A 23,792-nucleotide genomic window follows, 5' to 3' on the forward strand; every position below is an offset into this window, starting at 1 on the left:
GTGTTGGGTACTAACACATTAGTGTAAGCCTGTAATCTTGAGCATAGCTATTACTGCAGAAGAATTTGCATTACTAGAGACTCAGAGCACCTCCCACCTCAAATGCTATCAAGGCTTTGAAAGCAGCAAGTAAAAAGCAGAGGAGGGGGAAAAATGGATCAAAAATACTGACACACACACACACAAAAGTCTGTTTCAAACAGAATCAAGTAAACCATCCAGATATAGTTAGGGCAGGGGTCAGCAACCTTTCAGAAGTGGTGTGCTGAGTCTTCATTTATTCACCCTAATTTAAGGTTTCGCGTGCTGGTCATACATTTTAATGTTTTTAGAAGGTCTCTTTCTATAAGTCTACAATATAGAACTAAACTCTTGTTGTATGTAAAGTAAATAAGGTTTTTAAAATGTTTAAGAAGCTTCATTTAAAATTAAATTAAAATGCAGAGCCCCCTGGACCGGTGGCCAGGACCCAGGCAGTGTGAGTGCCACTGAAAATGAGCTCGCGCGCCGCCTTCGGCACGCATGCCATAGGTTGCCTACCTCTGAGTTAGGGCATCTAGAATTCTTTGCCACTTAAGGAATTTTGACAGAAGTTATGGTAGAACTGAATCTTGTGATGACTTTCAGTACAATTCAACCCTAGCTGCAGAATTCAAGGATAATCTCTAACCATTAAACAAACTTCCAAAATTAAATCCTTGCATCGCACTTCAGGGGCAGAACAAGCAAACGGGGAAATTTACAAGTAGGCCCAAAATAATGCATGTTTCCATGCAGCCCTACTGCAGTGTTGACAGGTTTAGAAGTCACTCCCCCAGAAATGGAACTAGAACTAGGTATGGGAAAACTCTATCCCTAGAAAACAGATTGATATCAAGTGTTAGAATCAGAAATAATTTCGGGGCCTATTGTATTAACACAGGGAAGGGAAAAGCCAAATAAGAACACTCACTAATACTGAAGGATGGGAAATGGAGTTATTTTTAAATCAATTTTAAGTTATACTTGAACAATAGTTCCTTCCACTACTGCCCCTCTACTGTTCTGTCTTCTTTATCACGCACATGAGTGTTCAGCTGACATGACAACAGGTTGCTAACTGGCTGCTCATGCCAATCCTTATGCCTATGGCAGACTCAGAGTTGTAAAAGGTGAATGTTTTCTCTCCGTCCCTTCTCACTGATTCCCCACCTACCACCCTGAAAAACAGTTCAAGAACAGTAGAGGCTTGAGGTTCGGTCTGCACCTAAAACGTAGGTTGACCTAGCACATATCTCAGGGATGTGAAAAATTTCATGCCCTGAGCACCACAGTTAGGTCAACTTAACCTCCAGTGTAGATGTGACTAGGTCAATGGAAGGATTCTTCTGTCGATCTAGCTACTGCCTCACGGTGAGGTGGATTAAGTACATTGATGGAAAAACCCCTTTCTTTGATGTAGGAAATGTCTACACTATGGCGCTACGGCAGCACAACTGCAGCAGCTGTAGTGCAGGTATACCCTTAATCTATGCTGCGGCTGCTCACAGCAATTCACAGTAGCGGAGTGAAGCAGGCCAAAGTAATGTCGTTTTCACTCTGCTATAAGGCAGAGACCAGCAGCAACAGTAGGGGTGTGAACCAGGGAGAGGATGAACAAAGTAAAAAAGACACAACCTTCCTGATGCCCTTCCACTCTGGATCTGTAAGGGGGAAGGAAGAACACCCCATCCCTCTCTCTCCAGGAGCCAGACAGAAAATTAAACTCAGTATATAATCAGATTTTCCTAGCCACACACATCAAGTTAAGGGCCAGTGCTATGAAGAAAATGACAACACTGGGGATGTTGGGTTTGGGTTTCTCATTGGGACACCACTCCTTGACATTGTTGACTGGGGGGGGAGCGGTATTTTCATATTACTCTCTGGCTACCACATTTAGTTCTGTGGCTAGTAAATATCTGGCAAATTTCTGAAATCACAAGAATGGCACTTTACATCTTCAGTGCATTACAAACCTTAATACATTTGCCAAACAAAATGAAATTAAAGGAGCTATTTTTTGTTGACACAAAACAGCAAAGTGCACGGTCCTAGAGTATCTGCATGCAATTTCAGTGTAGTATGATTGAGGCACAAACCCAAGCCCACATTGGCACCAAAATAAAGTTCAGCTTTATCCCAACAGAGCAAATTGTCTCATTTTCTAATCTCATGAAATGACAAATTATTTGTCAATTACTTATACAAATCAGGGAAGCTGAAATTGCAAGGAATGGGAATTCAGGTTCACAGCCTAATACTGTATTGTAAAGACAATCATTTCAATTTAACCTATCAGATTGCTTGTAATACAGATTTTAGTATAATACCTATTTTATTTTATTTTATTTTATTTCCAAAAGCGTGCAGTGTAACCTGGCTTACTTAAAGGGTTAAATGCAGGAAGCTTAAGGAAAATGTAATTCCCAGTCTTCCAATATGTACAAAGGTATCTGCATACAAACATTTTCATAACCCTCTCTCCCTCAAGGGTAATACGATCCTGGACTTCCTAACAAACTATAGGACTTTTGTACCAAGCTCCCAGTGGACAGTTTACTCATTGATGCTTGCCCCAAGAGAAATTCTTACCTGTTGCTTCAATGTACTCAATACATCGCTCGATAAAGATGGGAATAGGCTTTTCTGGAGTCACTACAGTGGACAAAGGCACCCCAAAATAATTACTTTCCCACGGAGTCTTTGTGATGGATGCCCGAGGCTTTGGCTTTGGTTTCTGTAGAAGAGAATGTCCTTGAATTAATATAACAAGAAAAATACCACAACATACATAGGATTATAAACTCTAGGACCCTGAGAGGGTCACGCCCAAGCCCAAATATCTATGGGTTGCAATTAAACAGCCCCGTAAGCTTGAGCTCTGAGAGTCCTAGTCAGCTGGCATAGGCCAGCAATGGTATCTAACTGCAGTGTGTACACACCCTAAAACCACTTGGAAACTTCAGCGGCTGCCCATTTATTTAGTAAAAAACAACAGAGTCTCCTGTGGCCCCTTTAAGACTAACAGATGTATTGGAGCATAAGCTTTCGTGGGTGAATGCCCACTTCGTCGGATGCATTCACCCACGAAAGCTTATGCTCCAATACATCTGTTAGTCTTAAAGGTGCCACAGGACTCTCCGTTGCTTTTTACAGATCCAGACTAACATGGCTACCCCTCTGATACATTTATTTAGTGTTGTTCTGCGTAGGTAGCACATTACATCTGTGCTCTAGAACTGCACAGGCTTCCAACCAGTTTCTAGATACATTCAAACTACGAGGTCCCATCTTTATGGTTTGAGCTATAGTTATCTAGGAAACTATCTCCATTCTTTGAGTGATGCTGCAATAGCTGAGATCAACAGGGCTATCTGAGTTTACTGTCCACAGATTTATAGATCAGGGGACCACAGGAAGGGCATTCTCAACGAAGAGCCCTTTAGCCATCGGAATTTTTTCCATCCCTATCAATTTTTTTGTCCCTCCCTCCCCACCACTACACATTTATTCAGTCTTTTTCTTAAGCAGGGTGGATTGAGAGAGGATGGTTTTGGTTGAGTGAAGACGCTCCCTGCAACTTATTTTGGGCACTATGTGCATTTAATTGTTTTTGAAATGCTTGTACATCTAAAGAGTAAAAGTTGGCTAGTCAAACACTTTTCAATAGGCAAGCTGGCTAGTCAAATGCTTTTCAATAGGTACTGATTCATAAAACAAGCATTAACATTCTCTCCAGATGAGGTAGATGGTAGGAGATCTAGCGGAAGACACAGATGTTGAAGTGTTGGAAAAAATCAATCAGTGGTGGCTCAATTTCCATACAGTTTCTAGTTTGACAAAAATAACTTAGGAGAGCAGGTGTCCAGATTTTGAGCCCTGGTGAGTTGATTATTCTTACTCAAACTCCTGACCTGCAATATCATAGAACTGTAATTCTAGAAGCCCAATAACTGTATGTGGCTGCATGAACAAACCTCCCTAGAGAGCACTACTATCCAGATGCTGGGCCATGTGACTCCAAGAAACTCACACACACCCCATTGTCTATATCCCCGCCCCGCTGGAACAGATCACTTCCTGTTTAGTCTGTGTTTCTATAAAACTTCCTCCTGCATAGCAGTGGTGACACACATGGACACATTAGAACAATACTGAGTTTGCAATAATGAGAGAAACGTTTATTTTTGTGCAACAGGCACAGCATCTTGTTTGTGCCAATAAAAGCAAACAGCAAATTTAGAACAGGTATCACGTGACAAATTTAGCAGCAAAAAAGTGGTGAAAAAAGGAATGAAAACCTTGTCCATACTTAAAGCTAACCCCACACAACAATTGTAATGTAACCTACTCCATGTACCGGTCCTGTGTACAGAAAGTGAGGAAAAAGTGAGCAGATCAGTACAGGGAAACACCTTTCTAATATATGTACTTTACAGTTCTCAATCCTAATGTCAATCCCTTGCCACATCTACTATGTCTGTGATGTGCAGTTTGTCACATGCCCCTTTGCTATGTTCATGCTTGCTCTGTGCAATAAATTAACAGGTGAAAAAGAGACACTGCCCTCTCAGATTTGGCTCCAAGATCAGATGAAAAACCTCAGCACACCCCTTTTGGGAAGCTGTCTAAAATAATACTGCCATACTCTAGCTCACAGATCTACTGAAATTCAATACAAATTTCATTACGTCCAACTGCCAAGATGACAAGATCCTCATCTTTCCCAAATAACCCTATGAAGTACGGTACACTATGCTTGGACAGGGCTAACAAACAAGAGACCTCTTCAATGCAGAAGAAGTTTGCAATCGGTGTTTCAGTCAGAGATCCAACAATGAGACGACAGGAAGCTGTAATTGGGATGACTCCAATCACTAGAAAGCTTTCAAATTGTACATCATTTTAATCATCTATAGCAGGGGTTCTCAACCTTTTTCTTTTCAAGGCCCCCCCAACATGCTATAAAAACTCCATGGCCCACCTGTGCCACAACTGTTTTTCTACATATAAAAGCCAGGGCCAGCATTAGGGGATAGGAAACAAGGCAATTCCCTGGTGCCCCATGCCATAGGGGGTCCGGCAAAACTAAGTTGCTCAGGCTTCGGCTTCAGCCCCAGGTGACAGGACTTGGAGCCCTGGGCTTCAGCCCCAGGTGGTGGGGGCTTTCGCTTTCTGCCCTAGGCCTCAGCAGGTCTAATGCCAGCCCTGCTTGGCGGACCCCCTGAAACCTGCTTGCAGGCCCCTGTGGGCCCTGGGCCCTCACTGAGAACCACTGATTTATAGCACAGCAGAATGATGGCAGAATACAAATACTAGAACTATGAATCTCTCTCCCTTCCTTCCTCAGTAGTAGTAGCTGGATGAACTATAAAGGGGAAAGGAACTGCTGATAAACGTTTACAGGAAGCAAATTCTGATGACCTAGCAGATTTCTAAAGAAGTTTGTGAGGGTATGTCTTCACTAGCAATGTTAAACATGGTTAAACGCAACACTAGGGCTGGGAGAGAGCGCTGTAAAAAACCCACTTCCACGAGGGGAGTAGTACCAGCACTCCCAGCTGGTGCACAGTCTACACTGCCACTTTACAGCGCTGAAACTTGCAGCACTCAGGGGTGTGTTTTTTCACATCCCTGAGAAAAAAAGTCGCAGCGCTATAAAGTGGCAGTGTAGACAAGGCCTTAGACTCAGCCGAAAGGCAACAGAATGGTGTAACCTGTAGCTCTATCTCTAGCTGCCTGTGACTAGATGCAGTGTGTACCAAAGTCAGGGCATCAAGGAAATTTGAGGCTACAACATATGTAGAAACCCTTCTAGAACTTCAGGCAATAAAAGGGTTACTTTGTAAATTTCAGCTGGAAACGTCACCCTTCGGTGCCACCTGCCAGATGTCTAATGGACAGTCCCCTGCCCTTAGCTGGGCATGTGTCACTCATTAGGGAACCATTAAAAGGGTTAGAGAGCAGCAGCAGGCACTCAGCAAGAAGAAAGCAACATCATCCCAACATCCATCTTCATTTACAGCAGCTAATTCTCAGTTAGCAAATCAGACAAAGCCTCTACAAAGGAGATAAATTAAGTCTTTAGAAAGACAGACGCATGTCAGTGCTACCTATTTTTTAGAATTCACTAAAAAAAAAACCACCAAGAATTGTACTTACAAAAAAGCATGTCCAGTTCATACAATAGAACTGCCTGCCCCACACATCTCCTGCTCAGAGAGAATATAATTGTTTGGTCTTTAAAAGGGTAAGGGCTCTTCACAGCACTTCAGGCCCGCTGACAGTTTCTATAAAAACAGCAGGTGTCTTGGCTGGGTCTCAGCATTAAGAACCTTGCCAGAAACAAAGGCCTGCATACAGGGATATTTATAATTTATGCCTGCATTGCTATGTAGGAGACTCACTTGGAATCTGCTCCAGGACTCCAACTTCTTGTCTGACGGAGACCAGGAAAGGGTGGGAGACAAGGAATAAAGGTTTCAGAGTAGCAGCCGTGTTAGTCTGTATCCGCAAAAAGAAGAACAGGAGTACTTGTGGCAAGCAGCAGCAATGACAATACTCCTGCTTTCCAAGGAAGGGCTTGAGAACCCACTTATTAGCACCTAATGAAGCAGCACATTCTTCAGTGTTCTTCCCCTCTCAAAACAGAAGCTCTGGAAGTTGCCATAACAGGTAAAGTAGAGAACGGCTTTAGAGTGAGAGAAAGTGGAAAGCAGACAAAGGACCAGGAACTAGAAGTGGGTAACTGACAAAAAGCTTCAAAGGTTATGCTTTGTACTCCCTATTAATGAAGCAATTATATCATGATCCTGCTGAGAGTTCTCCACAGACTTAAAAGCATAGCTGTCTTTATTTTAAAAATATTTAATCATCTGTAAAATGGGGATAATATTTAGCTATCTCAGAGGAGTGAGGATGGATTAATTAATGGCTGTGCAGAACACGAAAACACAAAGTGCTGAATAAATGCTAATGTATTATGCTTTGGACAACAGTATGGTACATAGCTGACAAAATGGTATATGAGGTTGTGTTTGTTTTTTAAAAAAGCAATAAAGCAGAGTCTGGTAGCTGTTCAGAGAACAGAATTACCTTGAGAGCCAGAACTATTTGGATCTTTGCATTCTTGAAGTAACTCATTGATCTGTTGGAACTTGGCAAAAAATAGTGTTTCTGCTCAACTGAGCTGAACTGCAAGGGCACAGCCCCAGCGTGTTGAAGGATTTGATCAGATTGCACAGAGTGATACACTGACACAATGGCATCGCTTTGATGGCAGGAATATGGAGAGAATTCTAACAGCAGCCCAGAACAGCCTGATGGTTAAGGGAAAAGCTGCCCATTCTCCCTGTAACAAAGGGGAATGATGGTTAAGTGCCAAGAAGCATCACATAGATGATGGCATCTCTGCATCTAAACCACATCAGGCAAAACTTCAGGCAATTCACTTGGGCAAGACTTACATTTTGGGATGAGGTTTTAGCTACTTAATTACTCGACAAGATTAAAGGCGAAAGAAAACGGATACAAATGTAAATGAGGACTGAAGAGTGGGTTAAGCAATGACTACAAGTATGCTGGCAGCTTTTTTCAACTTGCAATCACAACCAACTTGTAAGGAGGTCACAAGCAGAGCTACCTTTTCCCACTAGACATCTGTGAGGAACTGATGCTGGAATCTAGTTACCAGTACCACTCTCCAGTGCTGATATGCTTTACCTGATACACCAAATGAGAATAAAATTGGCACCCTGCAATCCTAATCAATCTAGGCACTCTTCCAGTGTGGGCAAATGGGGCTACTCAACTCCACATATGCCAGCCTGAAACTGAAAGAGGAGGAAAAAGCACAGTAATACTTTCTTACTAGGCAAAAAAGTCAGTGGCCGTCTTTTTGTTCTATGTTTGTACAGTGTCTAGCACACTGGGGTCCTGATCCATGACTGGGATTTCTAGGCACAACAATAATACAAATAATAAATAATTGTATTTTTAAAGTGAATTTAATGCTGGTGAAAGGTGTTGGTTTGGTAATATTGGAGACTGATGTTTTCTACTTACAGTACAGACAGCAGTAACACAAGCTGACTCCCGAGAATGTCTCAAACCTGATTTGAATAAACTATTTCTCGCATTCAGAAAGATTGTTCAGCTTCAGTGTGTCATTCAATTATTCGCTTCCAATGAGACTGCCAATTTGCAGGCCAATTAGTGACAATAGTGATGATGATTTGTGAAATATGGAAACACATCCTTGCTTGGGGCTGGACCAAAGGTCCATTTGTTTGTTTCATGTGGACCACTGAAGTTGGAATATGCTAAATTTCCTATCATCCTGGGCTGGATTCAAACCAGTAACCTAGAGGTGAAAAGCATCATAATCCATTGTTAAAATCTACAGAGTTAAAGTTCTGTTGCATTAAAACAAGGTAGCTAGAACTAAATTACATCATCTCTTACCAACTGTGATCACACCAAGTACTGAATCAGCTACAGAAAACTTGCAGACTATGGAAGATGCTAAGAAAGAAGAAATGTATCATGAAAATCGAAGTGACTGAAAGGCTAGTAAAACATAAGAACGGCCATACTAGGTCAGACCAAAGGTCCATCTAGCCCAGTATCCTGTCTACCGACAGCGGCCAATGCCAGGTGCCCCAGAGGGAGTGAACCTAACAGATAATGATCAAGTGATCTCTCTCCTGCCATCCATCTCCACCCTCTGACAAACAGAGGCTAGGGACACCATTCCTTACCCATCCTGGCTAATAGCCATTAATGGACTTAACCTCCATGAATTTATCCAGTTCTCTTTTAAAGAAGCCAACACTGGAAATGTTACTCTGACAGTTGGCCTCATGAAGGTGCAGATGCTGTATGCTTTAAGTAATGCACTATTGCATGGATTATATTAGGTATACGGTCTCAAAGGCCTCTGTGAACACTCATGAAAAGATAGAATTGAAATGGTATGATCAAGCCCCTTGTGATGCCTGAAGCTTGGATTTCATGAACCAACTGTTTTCTCCCCCGTACCTGGAGGGATCTTTGTTCAATGTTATCTGCTTGTTCCTGGAAAAGGCAGAGTGAGGAAGGCTAACAACTAAAAAGCTGGCAGGACAAAACAGGAATATGTTAAAACAACACAAAACTTGCAGAACTAATTAAAATGCCAAGCACAATTTGCCTCTTACCAAACTTAAATTCTAAAAGCTGATGAACACTCTCCTCTATCCATTCCTGTCTTGGATTTCGTGCCAGTGTATATTTTGCTCTATTATATCATTTTAGCCCAAAGAAATGAACTAAATCTGCCCTGAAACAAACTCTAGTATCAGATGAGTCACTAAAAAAAGATTAGAGGGAATTTGATCCTCTTATTAGCAGCTTGATCTTTGAAGATGGAGGTCACGATGCCTTAACTGAAGTCTTCCTATTTTCTATTTGCCAGATTCAATCAGTTCTTCAGGGATAGCTAATGGATTTTGCAACATCGCTATACAAATCTTTCAACAGATTAGAAAATGTGGAGCATTAACCTTCATTTTAGATCTATACCAAGCAATAAGTGTGTAAGTGTTACTATGTTCGTTTTAAGACCAGGAAAACAAAATGACAACTAGCTATGTGACCTTGGACAAGCCAGAACCTCTGGGCTAATTTATACCATCTGTAAAAGGAGAATAACACAGTTACTACCTGCATAAACAATGGACCAGAGAACCACATGAAAACATCCCTTACAGAGAGATTTAATAAGCTTTAGTTAGCTTATTGAGAAAGCTAAGAAGCACCTGTGTCATGTTCTATAAGCACTTCCACAGTCAGATAATATCTGAGTAGAAGGCTCTTTAGACAAGCAAAAGCATAACAAGAACTAACGGCTGAAAGTTGAGGCTAGATAAATCCAAACCAGAAAATGAGGCACATTTTTTTAAAAAAAACCAAACAAACAGTAGTTAGCCACTGGAACAACTTACCACTGGATGCAGGAAGCACAGGATGAAATTCTATGGCATGTGTTATGCGAGAGGTCAGACTAGATGAACACAATGGGCCCTTCTGCCCATAAAAATCTATGCACATACCTGCTACAGCCAAGTGTATCTATCTAATGCAGATGAGCTTACCTCAGGAAAATAACTGCCACAATACAGTCCTTATCTGACAAAGAATGATGAGTTGAGGTAAGTTTTTATTTTGACTCAAAGAATCAGAGCACTGACTGGGGCCAGCTCAGGAATTCCTCAGGGTAACATGCTATTGCAGTTTAACACTTTAAATGTAATGGGTAAGTTACTAAAAAAGGGACACCAGAACAAGTATTTTTACTCCATTATTTATTCCCTCTGAGAAGCTTGAAAGATTATTTGTCATTATTATAAAAATTATTAATTTTGCCATTTTCTATTTGGCAAATATTTGAGGTTCTCTCCATGTGTTTCCAATGGAGCTTGAAATTAACAAAGCCTTTCAATTTACTTAATTGTTTGTGCATCAACATCAAGAGCTAGTAATTATGTTTGGCAATTAACTTGTGCTCCCTCTGCTGGCTCTGAGATAGCCAAGCACAAAACATTTTTTTAATCCAGGTATTCTATAAGCAATGGGTTTTGGAGGAGATTTCCCCTGTCCTGTGATCTGATCTAGTTAAAAAATACTTCAAATTTTCATCTGTGATCGATTTTTACAGCACTTATTGCACAATATTTAAGCACTGAGTTCTGCACCTAAATTACTAAAATGTGTCCATTTAAACCAATGCACAGTTTAGCAGGTCTATGAATATATGTTTTTCCTACAGAAAGGAGCTCTCCGTATCAGCACTTCTCATGCACCTCAGAGATTGTTCCCACCCAGGTAAGACTGTCTCACCTTATAGGTCAAGAACTGAGGAAGTTCACCTCCTTTTTAATTAAAACTTGGTTTCCTGTCAGAGGTCTGCATGCTATTGAGGGTCTTAGAATAGAGAATATAGTTTTCTAAAAATAGGCTTTTTCTTATTCTAATTTAATTCCCAACGGTGTTAAGCGCTGACAGATTTTTTTAAAGATATTCTATTTTTATAATTCAAAGCAAGCGCACAATACAAAGAAAAGGTTTAAAAATTGCAAAAACCTCTCCACTTCAAAACAGTTCCTCAGACTGTACAAGACTTCTACCAATTCAGCCCTCCTTTGTTTTTAGGAACAGTGCTCCAATGCCAATGAAAAGAAGTATACCACCCTACCCTGCTTGCCAAGGGACAGCTGCTGCAAGTATGAAATCCCCACTGTTTTGCAAAGCAGTAGCAACATTGTTTAAGAAGACAAGAGTTTAAGGATGAAAGAATGAGAATACCCTTCCATTTAGTAGCTATTATTATTGTTCATTGTAAAGAACAATCTTCTACAGCCCAAGTTGGCAAAACCTGTGTGGAAAGTTCAATTTGAAGCAAGGAGCAGCACTGACCTTACATAATCACTGAAGAATAGCCTTCTCAATAATTTCACGTTACAGGAACAAAGCTGTAGTCCTATTGGTGCGAGAGAGTGTTTACACTGCAAACCACTATAGTTCCTTACAACAACAACAAAAATTTTTTCCATGCTGTAAGATTACACAAGGTTCAAATTTCATACCATTCAACTTGTCTGTCAAAATTCACCATCTTTTGAAGGGCAGGGAAACCTGAGTGTTCACCAGCTACTGTTTATTCATAATTCTCACAACTCTCCAAATGAAAATATGAAAATTTGGGGGGGGGGGGGGGGGAATTCTCTTATTTCAGGACTAACTCCACGTTTTCCATCCTTACAGGATAAGGAACACATAGGTAGGCAGCAAGTAAGACGTATACTTTCTCACTCAAAGAAGAGCGTACTAAAGATGAGGTACTACTGGCAAGGCCATACGAGCACGGCTATGCATCTGGATTTCCAAAGGAATATTGGGAGAACGGTTTCTCTAGCTCACCAGTATTTTCTGAAAATCAATTGCACAGCTCCTCTGATGAACTATCTTTAAAACACACTGGGGGGAGGGAGAGGGCGGTGCATGGAGAGACTTTCGGTAGCATTGCCCTCATGAGCAGTCCTGAAATGTACACAATTCATTTTGAAATCAAGTAGATATAGCAGACAACAGGCTGATTTCAAAATAGCTCAGAAAGAATGAAATGAAATCATGACAAACACACCCAGCTATGACTACCATGATAGATGTATTAGAAGTGCAATTAAGATATTTCATTTACGTCCGCAGTGAAACCATTACCTGGTATGTAAATTTCACAGCTTCATAGCAACTAGCCAATTAGCTGAGAAGTCAGAGAATTTCCTGCCCTTTCCCCCATTAGCATTCTGCACACTGTGCGCTCCTGCTAGATCTGCTATTCTTACACCAAGCCCTTTGACCGCTTGACGTGGGCGCTGGGAAAAACCAACTCTTTTAGATACACACAGTGGACTTTCATCACTTACGCTTACACTACTCCTTCAAATCGGCATTTTAAATACATGGTCTCTGTGTCTCTATTCTTCCCCTCCCTCCACATACATGCCCTCAAAAGATACTCCACCATTTATTTACAGGCATTTCTATACCGTAGTATTCAAGGGCCTATTGATTTATGGCACAATCCCAGATCTGGACCACGCTTATATTTAATTTTTCTCAAAGATGCGGGACAATCAACTGAAAACTGATTAGTTTTAAATCATTGCATGCTCACTGGTAACACTCCTGGGATGAGGAAGTTTAAGTCTGAGAAATTTTAATTGCAAATTATTTGTCCCTAAGATGTTCCAGACTCTAAAAAAGTAATCCACTGCTTTCTGCTGTGCTTATAAAGTTCTGTGCTTTTTACACTGACCATACAGGCATTTGTTTTAATAAGATATCATACTGCCAATGTTAAACCCGTAAAGCTGAAATGCACAGACAAAAGTCTCAGCTCCTGGGTACATTATCCTACATATCTAATTAGTAAATGATATGTTACTCATGAATTATGAGGAAAGTGGAAGCCTGAAGGAGGAAGATAAAGGGTTAAGTCTCAATTTTGGGATCTACATATTATTAAAAGTAGCAATTTAGCTTTATAGGATACATTTCTATCCTTGTATGCAGTATTGTTGTAGCCATGTCAGTCCCAGGATATTACAGAGACAAAGTGGGGGAGGTAATATCTTTAATTGGACCAACCAGCTCTTCCTCAGGTCTGGGAAAGGTACTCAGAGCGTCACAGCTAAATACAAGGTTGAACAGATAGCGTAGTATAAGTAGACACCACATTCTAAAGGACTATTCAAGGTGAAGCGACCCTTTAACATCCCTATAGACACAGGACAAAAAGGGGAATAAGTGGATTACAGATTGTTATAAAATGACATAAATCCAGTGTCATTATTAAGACCATGATTTTTAGTGTCTTGCAAAGTTATAAATGTAAGCTCCCAGGCTTGTCTTTTGAAAGTATTGTGCAGGTTTCCTTTGAGGATGAGGACTGATAGTGATCAGTCTATAATTGACCTTTGTGGAAAAAAAAAAGAGCAACTCTGTGTAAACTCAAAAGCTTGTCTCTTACCAATAGAAGGTGGTCCAATAAAATATTACCTCATCCACCTTGTCTCTGATTATGATTAAGGCATTTTAGGGTATATGGTCCCAGATTAAATTCAGTTTGTTTGTTTTTTCATATTTCTTACCTATCATAGCATTACTACAGAGCAGAGCTAAGGCTGTTTAGGTGCCTTAATTATGCATTTCTTTCTTTAACATGTTTTGACTTCCTTTAAATATTACCTTAATTTTTAATTTCCTGGGTTTACAATACTTTATTTTTGGATATTTACAACAGTATTACAACAACATTTCTTACCCTTAAATTACTGATACACACTATAAATCTTCGCCTCTTAATGTAGTTCGCGTTTCCAGAAATTTCCTTAGTTTTAAATTTTAAAATGTCATACACAAACACTAAAAAAGAAGCCCAAAGAGAATTCTACCATGCAAGATTTCTATTTATTCCAAGATATGTAGTATCAACCTTACTTTGTTTTAATTTTGACTTTTAAAGGGCAGATTCATTGGTGTACGAAAACAGTGCAATGTAGCCAGAGTTCACAAGCCAGTGGATATGGGTTTAACAACAGCTTTGCGTAACACAAAGCTGCCAAAGTGTTCTGCTGAATCTATCCCTTAGCCTTGTAAACCAAAAAGGGCATTGCAGATTGTGTTGCAGAGATCAGTGCTGTGTAAAGGGAGAACAAGGAGAGCCCCGTCCGTAAAACCCAACATGTCTGTGCTTTAAGAGCTTCCCCTGCACTCCCGCCTCAGTTCATCAGTACTTCCTGAATGCACAGTGGAGTTGAGAAAGCAGTGCATGGGGAGCCTTACAAACTCTGATGGCTCAAGCTAGTATGCCACCATGGAATCGTTAAAGAGCAGTGCTGGTTGGACCACAATCTACTGATGAGAACTCTGACTAGAGACCACAGAGCCTCAAATCAATGAGTCAATATATGCAATAGAACTGCTGTACAGAAATCAGCTGTGGAGGAAGGGTGGCCATTGGTTGAGTAATCTAACATCACAATGACCCCATTTACGGTTACCCGAGCCTGATACAACTCATCTTAATTACAATTTAATTTCTTCAAATATAGCCTATGTCCATGATTTCAATTAATTTTAACTACATGGGAAGTTTGAAGTGTGTTATTTCATTGTTAAGATCATTTGAAACAAAGATGACTTACAGATGTTAAATTTCTTAATGGACTCAAATTAACTAACTGTAGCTCAAAATTAATCAATGGATTTACTTGTAAATTCTCAGAAAATTCATAGCGTATTCAGAGTTAGTGCTGCTAGCTTGGGGAAGATATTGCGAAATTGGAATCATGCTTGCTAAGGGGGGGGAACAGGAATAGGAAACAAGGACACAGACAAGACTCTGCGGCATCAGAGGTGGGAAGGGGGACACGGGTAAACGCTCTGCGGCGTCAGAGCTGGGAGCAGAACACTGAGGAATAGACTACCGGCGTATAGAGATACGCCCAACTGGTGTGAAGGGCTTCGGAATATGCTTGCTTAGAAACTAACCCCAAAAAACATCTCATTGTCTGTGCTTCGGACTTCTGGTCTTTTGCTGCTTGCTGTCTGCGTGATAAGAACCAGGAAAGTGGGAGGGTGAAGGGAAAGCCAACACATTTTACTTACAAATCAAAGCAGTGGAAATCCTACTTTAAGTGCAAATTGGAACTCCGCCTTAACTATGGAGTTGCAACAAGCACCTCTGTAACAAAAAACCCTATAATTGCATATAAAAGATTACAAAATCGGTTACAGCACCGTTCACCTCATAGGAACACAATGCCTTTTCAAAATATGCAAAGTGAGTTTGTGGGTCTCAGCCGAATTCCTAGTAGACAGGAATCTCCGTAAACCTCTGTCACAAATGAGATGGTTTCAGACTCAAAAGGAGAGTGCAGAAGAGACTAAACTCCACTAATGCCCTCACAGGTAACCCCCTCCATACCAGGGTTGAGGTAAAGTGGACATACAAGGCTATGTGGCACTCTTCAATTATTTCAGTTCTACCTGTTCTATTGATAAAATATTTCAGTTCCCAATGCTGACAATTAAATACCTTACCACAAACAAGGTACTTCAGAAAATCCCACCTTAAGTTCCTTTTGAATAAGGTAGTTTTTAATATGTCGATTTAATATCTAGTCATAGGGCCATTTCAAGAAACCTGTGCTCCAGCAAGCCAGAAGTCCTGTTTATTGTCTAATTCAGTAAAGGAATTTGGCAATTGTACAAACTGGTTTCAACTGAATTCAGTGGTTCTCAAACTTTTGTATTGGTGACCCCTTTTCACACAGCAAGCCTCTGAGTGCGACCCCCCCTTATAAATTAAAAACACTTTTTTATCTATTTAACACCATTATAAATGCTGAAGGCAAAGCAGGGTTTGGGTTGGAGGCTGACAGCTCGCGACCGCCTGAGGAGTCCCGACCTCCAGTTTGAGAACCCCTGGAACAGGTGTACAGCCATGCTGCTTCCGTGATATTTTCTGTTAGTAGGTTCAAGAACTTTGAAGTATTCGTTTTCCAGTCTCTCAACTTCCTGCTAATTTGCCTGAGACATACAGCACAGCAAAATCAAAGACATCGGTCTTGGGGCAATGGAGAACTACACTCACTACTCGATACTCCCAACATCCCCACCTATATGGATAAAAATATGGGGGAGGAATTTTGACTGCCAAAACGTGACAGGAAAAGAGATCGATGTTCACTGCCAAAGGAGTTTGGCACCAAACACTGTGACTGTCAGTCTCTCAATGGGGAGACGCCCTGGAAAAGAGTAAATCTGATTGCAATGGCCGCACCTAGCTAGCGTTATCAGTATAACAGAGATAAGTAAAGCACCTTAGGCTGTTTTTTAAAAAAGGAATGTTGAAGAACCATTCCTACAGCATCTACTTGCCTAATCTAGATACCCTCAGTTCTAGGGTCTCTCTGGGTTCAAGCCTTTTTATCTTCCTCTGCATTTGTTTATTCTCCCGTTTCAGGTTCTGAACCACAGAGGGGTTCCTTCTTGATTTTAGCTAAGTGTACTTTGTGACACATTCAGAGCTGCTGCATAATAATTTAGGACTGTTTGAGTGTCCTGATTTACTGCAACAGGAGACTTTCTGAAAAAAACGGCAGGATGGGAAAGAATTGCTCAAGATAAGCCACCTCTTCGCAAACACTTGAGGGTGGTAAAGGAACAATGCCAGGATTATCATCTTTGAAGATTTTGCCTCTTCTCCAGCTAGCCTACAAAACTAGTATTAATCACGACAGGAAAAGGCCTGAGAACACATGAGATCAAAAGAACTCTGGCAGGTTTAAAAAGGAATTCTCTCTCAAGAGGCAAGTAGTTGTTCAGGGAAACCCAACTGGGACGACACCCCATTAAGGGTGTCTGAAGAAGCTAGGAGGCCTAAGTTACTGTCAGGGAAGGGTATGCCTTTAGCTAAGCTAGACATGCATGCAGACTATTTTAAAATCTTTTTTGTCTAAATGTTCTGGGAAATGTTAAAATAAACAATTATTTGGTTCTATGAAGCCTGTCTAATCATTGTATACCATTGGTCACAGACTCCCAAAATGAAGAACCACAGGTTACCCAAATTCAGTCACACCTGCTGGATATGCAGGATACTGTAGCCTAGGGCCCAGTCTAAGAGTAGAAGAATTGCAGAATTCCACCCTGGGATAGGTAAAGGCATGAGACTTGACACCTGAAGGGGTTCACTGAAAGAGAACAGAAGGGGGGAAACAGGAGCAGCTAGTTCTAACCAGGACATACTATACTAATACCAATATATTTGCACAAAATTGTTGGCAATGGATCAAAATATAGTCGTTTCATGTTAACTTCTCGTTACTATATATGTTAAGCTCGTCAGCACTCCTTTTTTAGCGAAGAAATATACTGATAAACCTGTTTATTTTTTTTACACAATAGCGATGTTAATCTCAAAGCATACATGTGATATCATCTCATGATTGTAGGATTATATCCACGGATAAGGATACTTTCAGGTATGGAGACAAATGGACAAAGGAGGGAGTTAGAATTTAAATTTTTATTCCTCTATGACTAAATTAAGTTAAAAACAAGGCTGTAAAAGTTGCTAGCAAGGTGCTTTTAAGGACTCGATTTTGACACCAATTGTTATGTAGTCATCAAAGTCTCCTGCCTCCTTTTCATGCTCCATAAAATCTATCGTTGCCATTTATTCTATATATAAAGATGTATTCAAGCCAAAGATTACATCTTCCATCATTATTGATTCTGTACTCTTTGGCATTTCCCCATAGTAAGTTCAAGGAGAAGGACCACCGTGCAACATAACATAAGGTGTTCATCCCTTCTCTTTACAGAGGTGCCCGCAACAAGCCCCACACTCTTAGGAAAAGTGGGCCTCTGGTACCCAAGCTCTGAATCTTCAGACCAGTCAATTATACACCCCAACCCCTGCAAAACTACACACAGGGTGAGGGAAGCACCAAGAAACAGCATGCTCTGAGCTCGCTCTGTTTTCAGTGGACAAAAGTAACTACTGGGCAGCTGGGGCCACTCACCCTTCTACACCCTCAGAAACCTACATGAGAACAAGCTATGTGGGGGGAGGGTTAAGGTGAAAAATGGTTACAAGTGACACTGCTCTCAAAGATTCGGGGGCCGGGGAGGAGAAGGGGGCACACTTATCCCAAGAACTGTACGGAATAAGGATGGGCAATCATGTTAGACAACCGCTTTCGCTACAGTAAAACAAACACTTTAGGTTTTCTTTGGCACAGCATCAGTCTTACTATTAAACGATTTCTTGCTTCAATCACATTAGATTGTAACATTTAACTTAAGGAAGTAACCCAACAGTATTCTGCAAGAAACTTTATTAAGACTAAATAAAATAACACTTATTAGGAACAATATTTTTTACTTAGGTGCAATACAAGGATCTCTCTACACAAGAGAGATGTTCCTTGATGGTGAACTATTTACTATCATCTTCCTTCCCCACTCTCTACCACCTTCCTCCACACACAGTTCACAGAGATCTAGTCAGAAATTAGAAATTAAGAACACGTGTAGGGACAATTTTAAAATATATGAAGTATACAAATGACCATTAAAGAGTCATTCTGAGCCCAGTTTTTAATGCTCATACTAATTGGGTTGTCTAATCTGTGAGGTTGATGCCAGTTAAGTCAACCGTTCCCCTACTACTCTGTTCTTAGAAAGTGTATGCTTTTTTCTCATGAAGGAAAAAGACTTCTACAATCCAAGGTATATTTTAAGGCTCAAACTCTAAAGCCAGAAATTAGCATCTTACCTTTGTTGTCCTTCTCAAGCTTCGTAAAATGTTCCTTCTCCTTGGATCTTCTCCATCTGCACTTTCATACGGAATAACAGCATTATCCCCCTTATATCCTTGGGATGTCTGGTCTTCTTCTTTCTTCCTAATGGGCCCCAACTCATCATCGCTTCCTACACTGAAACTGGTTCTGTAACTGGCAAATCTCCCAAGTCTTGCACATCTTGTCCGATACAACACAGGTTTACTAACAATAGACACCTTTCGACCACGTTCCAGAGAGCTTGTGTCCATTTCACTGTCTGAACCATTACCACTGCCATTAGACTGAGTTTTGTTAATATTACGAATGGTGATGATTTTGCCTTGGGTGCTGTCATGAGGCACAGAGTATATATTTTCCTCCTCATTCCTTGGTTTGACCACAGCATCCATAGGTTCTGCATAATCAGAAGGGTCAAAACCATCTGTAGGCAGCCAACTACTAGATGACACAGACTTCCTCTGTCCATCTCTATGCCCTTGTTCCAAATAAGGCAGATCCCCCTTTGTAATGTCAAAGTGTACAGGGGGCTTTGGTTTCACTGGAGGAGGTACTTTGTTGTTCAGCTTGCTTTCGAAAGTGCTCATAACAGAAAAGACAGACAGACCATCATTCCCCTCCAGCAGTTCCATTGACAGTTTAGAATGATCTTTGGGCAAAGTGGGCATGGATGTGTCCTCTCTAAATGGGCTGTAAGATGGTGGCTCAGTGTCTTCTTCTGAATCATGAAGGTTTGAATTACAATGAGGTGAGCCAGCCCGAGGTGAATTAAACACTTCTTCCGTCGTGCTGCATGCTTCAGCAGCATTATCATACATATGAGTGGCTTCAATTATATTTTTTTTCTCCACCACATCTTTAAAGAATGAGTGAAAGATCTCGAGTTTATGTTGAGGCGGGCTACAGGATATTGTCGTAAACTTTCCATCAATTTCTTGGGCAATCTCCTGTCCCTCAGTCAGCTGTTCTCGACTTAAGTCATTGTCTAAAATGTCTATTGAGCCATCTGTGAGTGCCACAATTTGAATAGGGATAATATCCTGCACTTCACAAAGAAAGGCACGTAACATAGCCAAGGACGCCTTACGTTTTGCTGAAAAAAACACAATGTACCCATGGACTAACCGGCTTTTCCTAATGCTGAATGAGGAATGGTATGAAAGGATGGACAGTTCTATCCGTCTTTTGTGTGATCCTATTGGTAGTTCAAGTAGAACTGAGTTACTACTGCCACACTGGGAAGGTCTGTAGGTTTGGGACTGAAGGATAGGTAGAAGGATGTCATCTGCATTAAAAGGATCTCCACACAACAAACACATAACAATTCGAAGGTCAACATCTGCTAAATCTTTGATGCTAGATGTAGAACTTACAAGATTTAAGTTACGCTTCGAGTCCAGTAATCCTTTCAAAACTTGACTGATTTGCTTTTCATTAATGTTACGTCCATATCCAATGCCAGCAGAAGCGGGGTCAAGAAAGACACACTGTAGTTTACTGGCGATCTGCTGACCTTGCTGTATTAAGCTATGCAGTGTTTCTCCACTGGTGTCCCCTCTCTTGTTAACCAGTATTAGTGTCAGAGGAAGATGAACCAAGTGATTGTCCCTTCTGCCAAGGGTGGACTCTCTACTCTTTTCAATACTTTCCACAACGTAAGATAGAGATTCCTTCGAATTATAAAGGCAGAGACAACCGTGTGGCTGAAATGTTGGTGTCTGAAAAGAATTAACAGGAAGTCGGACATTACCCTCAATTGGTCTCAAGGAAAGTTCATACATTTTACCATCTATCACATACTTGTCATCATTTGTACACAGAGCTCGGATCTCATTTGCTAGTTCACGTGCGAGGCCATCTTTGCCAAGAATAACTAGATTGATCCTATCTATATTGGAATCAGAAAGCAAGTTTTTCTGATTGCGCTCGGATTGTCTTATAAACTTGGAACTGATCAAGTGCTCGATTTTAGAGTCTATACAAACTGGGCAGCTAGGACAAGTTTCCTTAGTTGGGTGATACACAAAATGAATGTGCTTCAAAATAAGGGCGTCTCGCTCGGCTTGCAGCTTTTGTAAAGCTTTAAATCTTTGCTCTTCACCTAAAACCTCTTGAATGACCCCCATTTTCTCTTTGCTAGGTTTAGCATCCAGCTCCAGCTCATAAAACAATTCTGAATATTCCAGAAGCAGTTCCTGAAACTCCTCCTTTGCCTTTTCTATAATTTGTTTTTGGTGTTTGCCGTAGATATCCATATAGACAGATTCCTCCAGCCACATGTAAAACTCCTCATTCATAATAAAACTACGAGCCTCTTCCCATGGTTTTCCAGGTGTTATGAAAGGGGAAGTCTCCAGATTTTCTTTGAAAGCCCTTCTCATTTCTGCTCTTTTCCTCTCATTTCTCAGCTTTTCTAAGTGAGCTTCATAAAGTTGCTCTGCAGGCAGAGTCTCCATCAGGTCAAAAGGAATGCATTCATTTTCCATGTTGTCTATATGGCTAGTAGCATCCCAAGGGGTCTCATCAAGAACAACAAACCATTTTAAGAAATCTGGCTTAGTCTCCAATAACTTCTCTACTTTTACGCAGCTCAGGTGATCTATTTCATCCAGATTAGGAATAAGAGCATCAAATGCTAGAGGAAGAGCAGCAAGATACATCTTTCTTCTGCGCTCAATATGCTCTTGCTTGAGGCGATGGACATGTTGTAGGAACAACTTCTTGGCTTTCTGTGTTCCTTCCAAATACACGTAGTCCCGATATTCTGGAGAGGACTGCATCTTCCGGCTGACATTCGACCATGTTTCATTGTGGTTTTTGACAATGCGGCTAACCAGCCATTCATACTTATCTTTTGAAGCAGCTATCTGTTGGCTCTGCTGTTTCAAAGCTTCAAAGTAGGGGATAATTTTAGTCTTCCCCCTACTTTTATCAATTAGCTGCACTAAAGTGCTGAAAGCCAGGTCAACATTCACATTGGATCTAGCAGATGTCTCCACAACCTGGAGATTCTTTTTGCTTAAGGCAAAAGTATGTGCATCTCGAATGTACCGCTCCACTCCTTCATCACACTTCGTCAGGACCACCACAATGGGCTTTTTTGTTTTTGCTAGTTGATTGTAAAGATTTGAAATAAACTTAAGTTGATCATCAAAATTCCTGTTCATACCTCTACTAACATCGATGCAGAGAAGAAAGCCATCAATCAGCAGCTTCCCATCTGGCATTTGTTTTTGTTCAAAGTCCTGTTCCAGCCCCAGCTGATCAGTGCAAAAGTACATGAGCTTTTCAGCTGATGCAAGTTTGGTTGCAGCTGCCCTTTTGATGTAGGGCTGCAGGGCCGTGCTACGATGTGGCTGAAAAGTCTGGTCGTCAATAAATTCAGTCTGTTCCACAATATGCATTTTACAGTCCACGCAATCCTCCAGGGGACGCCCAACTTCCCCCCAGTACAGAAAGTGATCATTATTGACAACCCTTCCTCCAAAGTCACTGGTGCTGAGAACTGAAGTGTGGTCCAAATGAAAGTCATCTGCACTAGGCCGCACAAACCGATTGCAGAGGCAAGACTTCCCAATGCCACACTGCCCCTTCTCCTTCTCTGTCCCGGACAATCCCACCACATTAATGTTGTAGGTGGGAGTGCGAGCATCTTGCTTTCTTGCCATCATCATCATCCACACATCCTGCCACAGTCAACTGCTTCCGAGAGGATTAGTGTTTCCAGTACTCCGTGCAATTTCAAAGCTTGCTGGAGGAGGGGTGACAGTTATCAATCCAGGCGGACTGCCAGGGCAATGAAGTTTGCTGTTCCCATACCGTATGCACCAGCAGCAGCTCAGTTCTCACTGAGTCTCATAATTGGATAGCCTGCATTTCCCCCTAGGAAAAAGAAAAAGAATAATCAGTATTACAGCTCTGAAATTATAGTACGAATAGAACTGAACTCAAGAAAGACTCGGTCAGTACAGTTTAATACATTGCATTTAATCACAAACACAAACGGCAACTAGTTGTAAACTGTTCCTTAAAATATTTTATCAATGCAGTGTCTCAATCTTATTATTCTGACTTTCACATTCATTTGCCACCTCCCAGAAGTCCCAGTGCTTAGCTGTATATGTTTGGTCACCCAAACAAATGGGAATACTAGGCTAGGAGAGGTACTCTGACCATGCTACCACCTCAACCATGATTTTGTAATCAGTTAGAAGCAGATCACCTCACCCAGTTACAAGTTACAGTTCAGTTTGTGTCCAGGAAGCAATTTTTCTTTCATCACATTTATGTTTGTGTATCTGCACCTACCATGTGCCTAAATCAAGTTTGTAACAGTGCACTAGACAGTTCTCCTTCTGGTCTCAACTGGGATTTGAGTGCCTGGAGAACATGCACAAAGATAAGCATAAAAGGCAACCACACCAGCTGGCAGGAGGGAAGACCACCCAAACCAGGTACACAGACACAGGTGAGGGTCCTGCTCCCAGTTCAAAAAGCTATGACAGACTGATTACAGGATAACATGTGCCAGCCTAGGCCTCTGGCAAGGACAAAACATTTAACTTCCACGGTTACTAACCGCAGGCTAGCCTAGCCACGATGGACACTACTTACCCAGCCATCATTATAACTGCCATATCTTGTGGTGTGTTGGCACAAACCACAAGCCAGCCATGTCACTAAAGGTTACAAACTCAGTTAAAAGTTGTAGTTTGCACAGGGCCTTAGGGTGAGGGCTGGAGAAGGGAGCAACCCGCCCTAGAAAGCCTGGGAGTAAGTACTCCACAGGAAAAATGAGTCAGCCTGACAGAGACTTGAAGGGGAGAAATAAGAGTCAGTTCTGGAGACAGGAGGAAG

The 23,792-nt window shown here is 41.2% G+C and overlaps 1 protein-coding gene and 1 long non-coding RNA gene across 2 annotated transcripts in view; one reads left to right on the forward strand and one right to left on the reverse strand.

Moving 5' to 3' along the window:
• Nucleotides 1-22,812, reverse strand: part of ARHGAP35 (Rho GTPase activating protein 35) — a 69,387-nt gene extending 46,575 nt beyond the window's left edge. The window contains exons 1-2 of the mRNA XM_034792996.1: nt 18,911-22,812; nt 2,614-2,758 (exon numbers count right to left, since the gene is read on the reverse strand). Of these exons, the coding sequence (XP_034648887.1) occupies nt 2,614-2,758; nt 18,911-22,612 (3,847 nt within the window). The 5' untranslated portion in view covers nt 22,613-22,812. The remainder of the gene's footprint in view (nt 1-2,613; nt 2,759-18,910) is intronic.
• Nucleotides 6,424-12,870, forward strand: LOC117889133. Its single transcript, XR_004648408.1, has 3 exons — nt 6,424-6,696; nt 10,829-10,884; nt 11,212-12,870. It is a non-coding gene; the product is annotated as an uncharacterized LOC117889133 (long non-coding RNA).
• Nucleotides 22,813-23,792: the final 980 nt, after the last annotated feature.

Source organism: Trachemys scripta, chromosome 16, assembly GCF_013100865.1.
Source record: "Trachemys scripta elegans isolate TJP31775 chromosome 16, CAS_Tse_1.0, whole genome shotgun sequence".
Classification (NCBI taxonomy): domain Eukaryota; kingdom Metazoa; phylum Chordata; order Testudines; family Emydidae; genus Trachemys; species Trachemys scripta.